The sequence below is a fragment of the Festucalex cinctus genome, chromosome 2, assembly GCF_051991245.1.
Source record: "Festucalex cinctus isolate MCC-2025b chromosome 2, RoL_Fcin_1.0, whole genome shotgun sequence".
Lineage (NCBI taxonomy): Eukaryota > Metazoa > Chordata > Actinopteri > Syngnathiformes > Syngnathidae > Festucalex > Festucalex cinctus.
The window spans coordinates 20,540,348-20,554,594 of NC_135412.1; the positions used below are offsets into that span (position 1 = coordinate 20,540,348).

A 14,247-nucleotide genomic window follows, 5' to 3' on the forward strand; every position below is an offset into this window, starting at 1 on the left:
CGAAAATGCTGCAAAACAACTTCCTTGTATGGACGCTACACTTGCTACCACACTGAAAAAAAATCGCCACTCAATGGTTGAATTGTATACATTGGGATCTGGTGTCAGTTATGTGCAACTAAGGTTTTTCAACACAATCAACACAGGTTAGTGATATGTGGCAGACAAACGACGTCGCGCAGCCGCAATGTAATTGTGTGTGTGGGTTTTCTTGCAAGCTGGATGTGATTGCACTGCAGTAAGAAGCGCTGCGACTCCCGAACACACTCGCGCGCGTTGGTTATCATCGTGCCTTTTGTTGCCGGTGTCCATTTTGGTGGAATTGTTCAGAATGCACCATCAGGGAATATGAATGATCGCATCCACAAGCTGTCAAGGAAATTACAGCCAGCCACGCAGCTGCGTCCATAATGTGCCCCCAAAACGGCAGACTGCTCAAATCAAAGCATCTGCGTCTATACGTTGCTCAGCCTGTTGAAGGCGTCGCCATATCAATTAAATCACGCACGCCTCATAAATGCACAAGGCGTCCGTCTCCGCAAGCAATAAATGGCAAGCCTTTACGAGCGTGCGTGTGACTGTTGCGATGATGTGCGTCGTGCTCGTTGTTGCAATGGCGCAGGAGGAAGCTGCCTCACGGCTGCAGAGGTTTAACTCTGAGCGAGACGAACCGAGGAAAGCAGCGTGCGTGCAGGTGCGTGCGTGAGAGTGATGTGATGGGATGGGAGAAGGCAGAATGAGTGAGCAAGTGTATAAAATGGCGTCGGAAGCTGCCCGTTGTAGGGGGACCTGCACATCCCCAAAATGTTTGTGCACTACTGCAGTTTATGGTGGTAGTGTAAAGTGTAATCTTTGAAGTCATGTAGACTTGACCGATATTTTTTTATTTTTTATTTTTTTGTCGTAATCTATGACTCATTGTGTCATATTGAATTTGTGGAGGCATTCTCCACAATGCTGGCCACATTTTAATTTTTGGTGGTCCTGGCTTGAATGGATTGTGCAACAGTCTACATTGGTAACCCCACATCTCTCTCGTCCCCATAATTCGACTGCATTTCGAAATGCACGAAGACAGCAGCAGATAATGCACACACCAAAAAGAGCAGAATAGCACTTATGCATAAACAAGTGCTTTTACATGGTAAAAATACTAAATCGCAAACATCATATGTTCACACAAGTTCAACATGGGTTCCCCGTATTCAAAAAGTCACCAAGATTTGTCTTTTACAAATCTTCTTTCTGCGTGTCCTTCAGAATCAGTCTGATTGCTATGAAATTTTGCTGCAAAATTTGAACCAGTTGAACTAAGTTGCGAAGTACGTGCATTTTCATGATTACGCACTGAAGCTGAATGACTTGACATAAAACGCAATACTTTGGTGTTCCGCTTCTGTCGCCTAATCCAGAATGTCATAGACCAAGGGGCCCCATAAATCACAGACATATTATAGTCATTCCCTAAATGTTCCATATAGCCCCTACTGGTAGAAGTATGTACAGGACATGCCTCAACTCAGTGTGCAAATTTTCTTCAAAGTCTGTATATTGGCATCTTGTCACCTATCCAGCATATTGTGCCTCCTGGTATGCTGGTATTCTGCTCACTTTAGCACTCCCAGATGAGTGTAGTGTTGGGCCCCGGTCATTGCTGCTCACAGTTTTTATTAGTTTTATTCATTTCATATTGGTGTTCTATTTACAGCAAATAATTTTCCCTTGGATTTATTTTATTTTTTTGCTTTTATCTTTATCAATCCATATTATTATTTTTTGCGTCCCAGTGCATTCATCAAATTCCAGTTTATACTGTGGAAGTGGAATTAAAAAAAAAAAAATGCCCAAAAAGAAAGACATATCACTGTGACCAGCACCTCAACAAAGGAGTTATTGTAAAGTAGGACAGTTCAGGTTGAATAGTTTGAAGGTCAAAGTATCCCATGGAAATTCCCCAAATTGTTGCATATCAAGCTGTTAAGAATTGTGCATGTGAATGAATGCTGACTATGGCTTTTCCATTCAATTCCATTTATTCACACATAAATTCTGAACATTGCGTAAGATAATTTCTCAATGTGTGAAATCAGTTTGAGGGATACGGGTCTTTGATCTTCTTTGCACGTGGCTCATCAGTTTGTTTTGGCTGTTTTTTCTACAGATATGGACGCGTGGAGAGTGTCAAAGTCCTGCCTAAACGGGGTTCAGAGGGCGGAGTTGCGGCATTTGTGGATTTTGTGGACATCAAAAGTGCTCAGAAGGCTCACAATGCTATCAACAAGATGGGAGACAGAGACCTGCGCACTGATTACAACGAACCGGGCACCATTCCTAGTGCCGCGAGGGGGCTGGACGATAGTCTGTCTTTAGGCTCTCGAGGCCGGGATGTATCAGGGTTCACGCGGGCGGCAGGTGGGGGCGTGTATGGCACCCCCACGTCGCTCCACAGCAGAGATGGACGCTATGAACGAAGACTAGACGGGTAAGTGGACACAGTTTCTATGACGGCAGGTGGAAGCGTGCTTTGTTAGTAAATAGCACACCTTCAAGTGTCTTTCTAGAATATTCATTGGCTTGTTTAGGAGGATATAATCGTACAGGGATTCCCACTAAAGTCAGCTCTCCTGGATGTGGTTTTTAAAGGTAGAAACTGCATACTCACATGAGGCAATCCATGTCTTGCTTACGCCCACCTGTGTTTGGCTATAAACACTTCCCTCCTCTGACATGCTTAGTCATATTCATACACATACCCTTGGTCATATTTATGCACTTATCGTGGGGGATGGGGACCAAACTCTGCTCAAAATATTGAATATTGAATAAAATATTGAATAAAAATGTAATTAATGCCCACCCAAAAAAGAAAAGAAAAAAAAAAGACTTGTTTCTATGGTAGGGCTGGGCGATATGGCCAAAAAAAATAAAATCTCAAAATTTTTTAATTTTTCAGGCATTCAGGACGATTATAATTTTAATCTAATAAACCCAACAAACATTTATTTAAAGGTTTCATTCAAAAATAATTCCCATGCAAAATGTTCATACAACAATAATGTATAGTGATTCTAACTTAAACTTAAAATTTATAGTTTGTGCTACTGCTTACATGCCACAATTAAGTAGTTGGTAGCTTTGTAAACATGTCTTGTAAATCACCCATCCGGCATTCTGACACGTGCAAAATTACAACTCACAAAACCATTTGGATGTAACAGAACATAAGAAAAACTGCTTTTAGTAATCCATAAGACAAAACTCGATTTCACAATTTAACAAATTTTCAACGATTAGTTTTAAAATGATGATGTATCAAATTATTATTATTATTTTTTGCCCAGCCCTACTATACAGTAACTGTTTAATCTGTAATTACGCCACAAATGGTGATCCCAAAACAACTAATAATTTTAACCATGTATAGTACCCTTTAAAAAAGGCTTAGAGGTAATTTGATTTTGAAATAAAATGCACCCATCCTATATGGAGAAGAATGTCCAAACTTCCAAACCCATGCTAAAATCTAGGGATGTAACGATATCCAAACATCACGAAATGAAGGTCACAATACGGTAAATATCACGATATTGTGGGGAGGTTGGCGATATAAAAAAAAGGTCACAATATTGTTGGGGAAAAAAAAGAGCTCATGCTAAAAAAACAAAACACAATATTGTGCTTTTGTACATAACAGAAATGCATATAAATAACCTACAATCTCGAATAACACTTATTGAGACACTCTTATTTACTAATGCGCACACACACATTGAGTTCCTCCATATATTGACTCGATTCACAAGCATACTATTTTCCCCTTCATCTGACCATTAGCATGGATTTTAAACATAGAAGGGCCAAAACATGCCTTGTGAAAATTAAACTGCACTGAAAAAACAGCCACCAGAGGGTGTTAGAACTGCACTAATGGAAATGTTATCGTTACATCCCTACTAAGATCCTCCCTGATAGACAAATCATGTCTCTTAGTTGTCGTGTATCACTTCAGCATACTTTATATATGGCATTTTGGGGTGGTTGAGAGCACAAAATCTCGCTCGTTCAAGCATAGCCGCATGTGCCCAGTTGTTCGGGATAACTGCCTCATTCAGTGATAGCAATAAATTGGATGACTAGAAATACATGTATAATTTTGATTCAAAGTCCATGCACACTCTGTTACTCATAGGCTCATGCATGCGCAATGTACTCAGCTCGTCTCACTGGTGTACACAGCTTGCGCAATAAGGTTAGAAAAGAAAAAAAAAACTTTTTTTGGAGCACAGTCACATGCGCTCGCATAATATGACCTTTCTTCTCACCAGTTATTTATGCAAAGTAGAATAAAAGAGGACTTAGTCTTCATATATCGATAGCCAATGACGTTGTAAGAGTGCACTGTTGCTATGCTGCAGTGTAGGGGCAGGAGAGGAAGGGGCCATCATGGTTGTGTATTGCCTAATGTGAGTGCGCACAGTCTACTACTATTTGGCCGCCAATAGTTTAAATGGCTAAATTCTTTTGTAAATAGAAGCTATTTTGTCAGGTGGATATATCATTTGTGGAGGGTAAAGATTGGACATGGTACATTTTCCCAGGATCGCTGAAGGTGACTAAAAGCAGGGAGCTAAAGAGAGAGTGGTCAAGCGACTGGGATTCCTCTCCTAATCTGGAGTTACATGGCTGGCCTGGTGGATTATATCACCGTTTGTCCCCCATATAGTCAAACAAACAAGCACACGGTATAAAGGCAACATTATTTGGATAAGTCTCATCTTTCATTTATTCACACTGGAGTCATGTGGATAACCTGCACAGGAAATATATCCCCCGCTGATGGATTAACACCTAAAGGATATTCTATCCTGCCAAACGTACAGGTTGCTTTCTTGGCGCCTTATCATTTCTTTTATTTGGGATGATGTCTGAGATCAGGGCATTACAATTTGTGACCTCTTGTGAGACCACAAAAACAGAAGAACCACAAGTCAGCTAATTGAGTGGGACTTTTTTTTTTTTTTTTTTTTTTGTCAAGGACTGATATGGACAATGTCTGCTGGCGGGAGAGTTTTGTCCTCCTTACTGTTGGGAGATAATATGCCTGTGGAATACCTACTTCCTCTTGCGTGGAACTATAAGTGCTGGATAAAAGCACAACCAGTCACAATTTTACCTGTATGTGGAATGCATGCAGACTCAAGCATGGACAGACAACGCAAGTGAATCTTTTACGATGCATTTTCACCTCACCTCAAGCAAATGACTGCAAGAAAATGGATTACCATTGATCAGCACCTTACAAGTAAGACTGGAATGGATTGAACTGGACTGATGTCGCTCCTTTGTGGAATTTGCAGGAGCTAACACACAAAGCACCAAGTTTTAGATTGGGGAAAATCAGTCGTGATATAGTGAAAGATGGACTCTTGGATATTATGTATTAATGAAACGCATGCCAGGATGGATATACAGACTCGAGTTTGACTCATACAAACATTGCTATTCCTGATCTTGGGTCCCATTTTGCACTCCAGCTCCTCCTAAGGTCCTGAAGATGAGGATTACATTTTTTCATATTAACCGTGTTGCTTCATTTTCTTTTTTTTTTTTTTTTTTTTTTTACCCCCGTCACCCTCCACTCATCATTTTTGCCCATACAAAGTTCTGTCTCCCTCTATTGTATTTGGAATTATAGGTCCAGTGACCACTTTCTCAAAAGGTTGGTATGCCCTGCCCTGCCTGTGTATTTTAGCTGTCCTCGCTAACCCCCGTAGTTTGCACCACTGACTCTCTGATCTTCACACTAACGGCATTTAGCTGTTGAAATCTATACCTTACCTTCTATTGTTTTCCCTTCTCCTCAACTTTCCTTACCCGACCACCATGATCACACGACATAACGTTAATGCAGTGGTATTTCAGGAAAAAATTATATCAAAGTGATTGCCAGTATAGATCAGCTTCATTTTTCTGCTTTGAAATCCAGTATATCAAGGTCAAAATGTCACTAACTGTACAAGAAACATTTTAAACCTCTTAGCAGTCATACAAGTTAAACATTAAATGACAAAATCAATCAGTCGTAACTTTAAAGTGAAGGTGATTTCTATTGTTTTTCTTTCTTTTTTTTAAAGTTTTCTTTCATTCACTAGTCCTTTTTATATCATATCTTCTTGTGAGGTTTTCGGGCCAAACTTGAGAACTTGAATTAAATACAGCCAATTTAGCCAAGCAATACTTCATTATGGATTTTGCTTATCCTGTTACATTCCTACTTATTAGTCTTTTGATTCTTGTTGTGGGAATGCTGAAGCACATATGTTATTGTGATTTTTATTCTCCACACTTTTTGCCGTGTAACAACTCCCACATAATTCTTCCAATTTACACTGTTCACATTTCAACTAGCTTGAAAAATGTACGCCTCCCGGGGTATATACTGTCTGATTCCACATTACTTATAGTATTTGCCCAATTTAACGTTTAATATCACCTTTTTCCCCATTCATTTTCAATGGGTCAGATGTTGAAAGTATCACTTTCCATGCCCTCTTCCGTACATATCACTCAAGCGTCATTACCAGGTATCTGATACTGCTCAGTGGCACAGCTGGTAAAGTGCATTGTCCAGTAACCAGGAGGTCATAATTTCAAAATTTATCTCTCAATTTACTTCATAAGCATTCCACATGCATTCAAATCTTAGCATTCAGTTTTCAGCATTCCCATGCAATTTCTGCAGAAATTGCACTTAGTCTAGTTTTAAACTGATGTTTGTGAGCTAAGTTTAAAGGGACAGCAACATGAAAAATCAACTTTTTGGAGCTGTTAGCTGTGTTAAAATGCTAATTCCTCACCAAAAACATGACGGAAGTGGTGTTTTCCTCAATTCGCCCCGCTATGAGAAATTCTAGGTCATTCTGCTCTCCAAGCACCAGCCCCTCCCAACCTGAGAAAATGAGCTGTTTGCACTCTTTGACGTCATAACGTGCTTTCCCACCCCCGCACCGCCACTGCGGAATAAACGCATGCCCAATTTCTCGGAGACATCAATGGGATAGTGACAAAAGTAGCCTTTATCAGTAAACATGCTGTCCAAATGAATTTAAAGCAATCAATTATCCTTCACATTTGCAATGACAATTCTTAAAATCCGTGTTCTGGCTGACACGTGTTAACTACAAGTAAAACATTTGCACTGTTGAACCAAACTGAATGAATAGGATAGTGGTTCGCTTTGTAAGCAGCAAGTCTCCAGTTTGAAACCAGGCCAAGTGTTGTTTTTTTTCCTCCTTTTTTCCTCTATTTTCTTCTCTCTTCTCCCCTCCTCCGCCACAATTTCTTGCGGCAAGGAGCCATTTTGTTTCAAATGTTTGTTGAAGAATTAGCTTGCGTCATGTGGCGTAGACAGAGGAGTGCTCAAACGCAGAGCTACAACAGCGGACTCCAGTCGGCTCGCTGGGGGCGCGGCAATCACATGGGGAGAGGTGGGGTTTCGCTGAACTGGGCGTTTTACTTCCGCGTTACAAAAATCACCAGCAAAGCACAATCTTTCATAAAAAATTACATCGCTATGGTGTCAAAGGTAAGATTTAATCATTATATGGCTATAGTTAACTTTTGGAAGGACTTTAACCGTGGTGTAATCCCTTCAAAGTCTGTGTAAAGTGCAAAATGTTATGTTATTTACATGCATTATTAAATTTCAACAGCACTAAACAAATAAATGGCCTACCATTGAAATAAGCTGCTTTTTGATTGACACTGACCATGGCCTGCATATGTGCATGCAGAGTTAATGTCAGCTCCTTTCGACACGCTGATGCATCAAGTTAGGCTTTATTTCTTAAAAGACGTACCCAGTGTTTATTTGTATCTAATATTAGACAATATATGACATAAAACCCATTTGAATGTGAATAAAGGATTTAAGTTTATTTTATTCATTTTGTATGCCTAGACGGCTTCGACCTGGCTCGATCCCTAGGCCTCGACAAACTTGGCACTGAACTTTGCAAATATACCGCTAGAAAGCTCAGCTTGCATTGAGCCTGACCGGTGAGTGGTGACCGCAGTGGATATAGATAGTAGGACTACATTTCCCAGTATTCTGAGACACCAAAGCAGGAAGTAGTTCTAGTTCCAGTATGACAAAAACGTGCCACCTAGTGACTAAATGTGGCTAAGAATGAGAATGTAAACGTGAATGTGAAACTAAATACAAACAATACAATTTATCAGTTAAAATCTCTTACTGGGTTTATCGTATGAATCGCTATAACAACTGTGTGATTGACATACACAAGGCCAAAAAGACGGGGAGACGGGAACTGCATAACATCAGGACAAAACAATGGGATTGGCAAAATCTGTCAGGACACGGGACCCAAGGCTTAAAACTTTGGACTGTCCCAATCAAACCAGGAAGCCTGGTCACCCTAACACACTAGCGCACATGGGTGGGCATCGTTATTGACTGGAATTGATGATTGATGGAAGTGCCCACCTTTTGTTGTGTGCTTCAGCACTTTCAGAGAATGATTGATAATGCAAAGCCTTGAAAAAAAATGCACAGACTGAGTACTGAGTGAAGCAGATTTACTTCTGTCGATTGCGTTAAGTATACACGAGGATTGTCACAATACCAGAAATTTAGTAGTCGATGCCGATACCATTGAAATTCCACGATTCTCTATGCCATTTCGATACCACGGTAAAAATAGAAAATAAACAATAAATCCCATGTACTTCAACATAGACTCCTTTATTAGAAGTGAACAAACAACGATACTGTGTGTTTAAATAGAACAATTGGCATGTGGCTTTAAAGCATTAAAATAAAATACTGTGCATTTAAGTATTAAACAGTAGAGTAAACAATATAATAAAACACTGCATGTACAGCAGGATAGTATTAAACACTAAAAAAAGTGTCACAGTGCATATAGCATCAAAAAAATTAATAAAAATACAAATATCATACTATGCTTATTTACCAACCAGTTGCATCACGTAGCTGTCTTCAAGTATTAAACAGTAAAATAAAATAATGTGCATCAGTGCGTGTACCCTTCAAGTATAAAACAACCTAAATGTTGCCGCCAGGTATAAACACACACAAACAAACAAAATAACGAATAACATTTGATATATTGTTTCAGGGTTGTTTAATGTTACTTTAGGTGATTCAGTAAATTAGCTGCCCGGCAACATTACTTAACTTTATTATTCGGAACAGACGAGGCTGAACATAACGCTAACGTTACTCATTTGGTGTGGGGCCATCATACTAACGTTATTAGTTTAGATATGGGCAACAATGATAACACGGGAATTCAAATCCACTTGCCTTGAATTCTTTGTAAAGTCTGGATATCGATCTTTTATGTTTCACTAAGTTGGATGTGTTCCCCCCCCCTTTCATCTGGAAACGGTTTCAGTATCATTTGCATACAGGTATTTGAGGATGGATTATTAATCCCTGCTCATCAACCTCTAATCCAAAGTACTTCCATACACGACTTTTGGCGTTTTCCATCTCAACTAATTGAAGGGCAGTTGAAGACGACGCAGATGTTCGGGCTACTGCCATGTTGCATTCATTGACTGTTGTTAGCGGCAGGGTAGTCACGTGACGTCGTTAGACGTTGCTCAGGTTGCCATATAAGCGCTCATTTACACCCCCAAAGCAACACAATAGACGCAGTCGTAGATCTGCCGCCTCGGTACCAACGATACTTGGGGTATTGTAGAAAAGGCAGTACCGTCACTTTTTCAGAATCTTGGCATCGACTTGGTACCGAAGTATCGGTTTTCGAAACAACCGTAGTGCACACGGTCCTTCTCAATCCATGTATTTTTGTGAGGCTTTGCATTATCAAGCATTCGCTGAAAGTGCTGAAGCACACACCAAAAGGTGGGCACTTCCATCAATCATCAATTCCAGTCAATGACGATGCCCACCTCTGCTTGCGCACATTATTCAGCCTGCTCCTCGCACTGGCAGTCATTTGAGCACACACCTCCTGCTAGTTATATAAACCCTGCAATGCTTTACGTTTCAACATGTTAGGGTACCAAATAACACAAATGGCCCCCAGGCCGTAGTTTGGACACCCCTGATCCAATATATCTTTTGTTACGCAAGGAAGAACGTATTTCACCGCCCACCCCAACTATTCTCCGCGACTAGAAATAGTATAATTTTTCTATAAAATTGTCAGTGCATATTTTCAGTGGAGATAATACTCCTTGCACACTCCCTAACAATGAGAACGACACTCCCACCTCCTGTAGTTGATGTGCAATTACACTTTGTTATCGTACAGTAAAAAAATAAAATAAATAAAAATCACGTTCCTTGGGGTCACACAACACACACAGCAGCAACACATTTAAACAGGGAATAATAATAATAATAAATTACTCACAGATATATTCTCTCTCTTCTGAGGGAAAAATGACAAATACTGTACTTGAATTGAGTTTGGGACCTTCTCTGCCTCTTCATCCTGCTCTTCTTTTATGCTGCATGTGTTCCAGTAGACGTAAGTGCTGTCCAGCATGTTGTGGCACAATGTGCTACACACTGAAGGCGGAAAATCCAAATGGGTTTTGTTTTATATACTGTAAGACCCATAAACGATCGCTTAAAAATCCATGATAAAGTGATGGCACAAAAGGTGTACCTTTTGAGCAATATTGTTTTATTTATGTAACAAGTTAGCCATAAAAGTATTTTATTTTTAATGTGGATCCTTGTCGCATACTTGATTTTGAAACTCAGAATGTAAATTTGAACTAGAAAAGGTCCAAATTAAATGGGTTATTTTCTTATGTCCCATTTTGTGAACGTCTGTCAAATGGTTTTAGGGTAATTCTGCTCACGCATACAAAAACAGAAAATGATGCCACGATAACCTTGACAGATGCTCCCCATATTTTCTGTTCCTGCCACGTACATTACAGCTTCTTCCTTTTTCTACTTCTTACTTGATTCTATATCTAATTAATTATGTTATAAATAAACATTGATTCTTGAGTCAGAAACTCATATATTTGAAGTTTGAGATCAAACACATTTTCTCTCTCTCTCTCTCTCTCTCTCTCTCTCTCTCTCTGTCTCTTCTTTTTGCTTAATAATACATCAAATTTAACACAATAACTTAAAATGCCATCATGCATGACAACCTAGACAGGGTGATGAAGGAAAGCAGCACAAATTGCTGTCATGGTTGCTCTGTACTATGTGGCTAAAAATCGCAATAGGTGACATTAAACAGCATCGTCATGTTTTTGAAAGAACAGAATATACACCACAAATCGTCTGTTGAGACTACTAGGGCCCAAATTACTAAGATAGCATGACAAATGCAAAATAAAGGTTTGCAATAATGGAATTGGAAGTGATATTGGAAGACAAACTTTACTGAGTTAGAGAAAAGAAAACTATTACTCTGGTCACTTTGGGGAAGCCGCGTATAGCCGCAACCGCATAGAAGACATGTTTTGTTTGATGTTGTTCCAAGTGCCCGTCCTGCGTAACCTCGCATCTAAAACTTGGGCCAGAACACCTGAAAACTGCTTTGGAAGAGGCCAGCACAGACTGTCACAGTGTGCGGAAATGACACAGAGTTGAAAGGCATTTTGGCATATGGCATGACTCCTTCTTGTGACTGACTACAAGTCAGCCAAAAACGTGATAAACTGTCATTCGGAAATGTTCTAATTTTAGGTTAGGACAGAACTGACATTTGTTCAGTCGTCCTTTTCTTCAAAACGCACAATTGGGATTCAAGTACATGGTTAGAAATAATTACTTTTTACCTCCTTTATTTCTGTATGTTAATTGATTTTCATGACTGACCTCAAATTGTGCAACACAACAAACAAAAAGATGATCTCAGAAAATCTTGTGCTAGGTTTATCAAACAAATTATTTGAAAAAGGTTGGTTTTGTCTCAAAGATATTATTAAATTTTTCTGATTTTTCTTCCCATTTTTTTTTTCTTTTTTCTGTTAGGTCTACTGAAAGTCGTGAGCGGACATATGACCACAGTGCTTATGGTCACCATGAGCGTCAAGGGAGCAGCTTCGAACGTCAACGGCACTATGACACAGACTACTATTCAAGAGACAGAACTCTTAGCTCATCTGGGAATGGTTCCGGTAACTCCATGGGAAGCACTACAACTTTGTCCTCCGGAGTTGGCGGTATCGTTAACGCTGTTGTTGGCAACACCGGAACAAGTGGAGCGGCAGGGGCCGCCACAGGGGGAAGTGGAGGCTCTGCATCCAGCGGGGTTAGCTTCTACCGCTCCCACAGCAGGAGTCCGTGTCGCTTTGAGACACCAGAGCCTCGTTACGAATCTCGGACCAGGGAGGCCTTTACTTTGGCCAGTGTGGTTCACAGGGACCTTTACAGAGAGGACAGGGCACGGCGCAACGAGCGGTCATTCCAGCACAGTCGCAGCCGCTCTCCACACTCGACGCATTCGCAAAATCCTTCTCCCCAGAGACTGGCAAGCCAGGCCAGTCGGCCTCCACGCTCCCACAGCGTCTCGGGCTCTCGCAGCCGCTCCTCCAGTTCCGACTCGGTCAGCAGCACCAGCAGCAGCACGAGTGGCAGGTGACAGAAACTTTATATTATTTATTTATTTATTCATTTATTTATTTATTTATTTATTTATTTATTTATTTTTAGCTCTATACATGTTTGTTGTTTACAGTGGTGCCTTCAATTTCGAGTTATGAAATGAGAAATACATGGCCTCTAGTGTATATCATTTTGCTTTTTCAATGGGCGATTGGAATGTTCGGGGGAAGCTTTTGCGACTCCATTTATCTTTAATGCTTGCTATACTAACGTTAACTACCAGAAGACTGTATATTGTCAGATGAGCTATTTAGTGGGCGCTAAAAAGATCTAAACATGGCCGTGCAGCCTTTTCTGCCAGCTGCGGTAGAAGGTCTAATCAAGGTCAAACGTAGGGGCACGACTTTACCTAGAACAGGGGTGTCCAAACTTTTCCCTCCGTGGGCCACATACATACATACATACGTGTTGAGCAGAAGCAGTTGAGGTGGCTCGGGCATCTAGTTCTGATATAACCTGGATGCCTCCCTGGAGAGGTGTTCCAGGCATGTCTTACCGGCGGGGGGGCCCGGGGACAACCCAGGACACGCTGGAGAGACTATCTACAGTATGTCTCTCGGCTGGCCTGGGAATGCCTTGAGATCCCGCAGTTGGAGCTGGTTGAAGTGGCGGGGGAGAGGGAAGTCTGGACGCACCTGGACATGAACTGGCTGAAGCAGGGGGACACGTCTGGCACTGCAGGGATTTAATTCACTGTTGGCATAGTGTGCTACTGTAACCTCTGTTACTTTGCAAGTTGTACAAGTGTAAAAAGTTACCTCTGCTAGACAAGGACAACTACTACTTATAGCTGATAAGAAAGTGAAGTGTCTTTTTGGTTGTCTTTGTCCACTTTCGTTGCTCTACTTGTCATTTTAGCCATATTATACTGAGCAGCCAGAACAGAAACTTGTCCACTACTAGTCACTGCAATAAATTCCATCACCTTATTTTTTGTCTTTGCAAAAACTATTTAAATCTGAGTCTGTTGCTATGTGGTGAGGCAAAAGACTACTTTTGGGGTTAGTTGTTTCAATTCAGCGGCACGGGGACCGAGTGGTTAACACGTCCGCCTCCCATTTCTGAGGACTCCGGTTCGAGTCCAGGCTCCGGCCTTCCTGGGTGGAGTTTGCATGTTCTCCCCGTGCCCGCATGGGTCTTCTACCACATTCCAAAGACATGCATGGCAGGTTAATTGGGCGCTGCAAATTGTTCCTAGGTGTGCTTGTGAGTTTGGAAGGTTGTTTGTCTCTGTGTGCCCTGCGATTGGCTGGCAACCAGTCCAGGGTGTACCCGAAGCCAGCTGGGATAGGCTCCAGCACCCTTGCGACCCTGGTGAGGAATAAGCGGTCAAGAAAATGGATGGATGTTTGTTTCAATTCACTGAGCTGATGTCTGTATGTCGAAGTCTCACAAAATATTGTGATTTATTCTCATCATAAATGTCCTCAGTTCAATGTTAGGTTTCAATTAATTGTTGTGGTTTTCAAATTGTTATTTCAAATGGTTTAAGCTAGATTAGGATTTCAAAAAAGGGTTGGCATATGGAAGTAGCTGTGGCTTAATAAAGTCAGGGTTAAGGTTTCAAAATGCTGTCAGAATTCTAAGACTGT

General features: G+C 40.8%; 1 protein-coding gene across 1 annotated transcript in view; it reads left to right on the forward strand.

Annotated features, from left to right (window-relative positions):
• Positions 1-14,247, forward strand: part of spen (spen family transcriptional repressor) — a 35,426-nt gene that overhangs the window by 854 nt on the left and 20,325 nt on the right. Inside the window, exons 2-3 of the mRNA XM_077513604.1 lie at positions 2,162-2,482; positions 12,023-12,628. Coding sequence (XP_077369730.1) covers positions 2,162-2,482; positions 12,023-12,628 — 927 coding nt within the window. The remainder of the gene's footprint in view (positions 1-2,161; positions 2,483-12,022; positions 12,629-14,247) is intronic.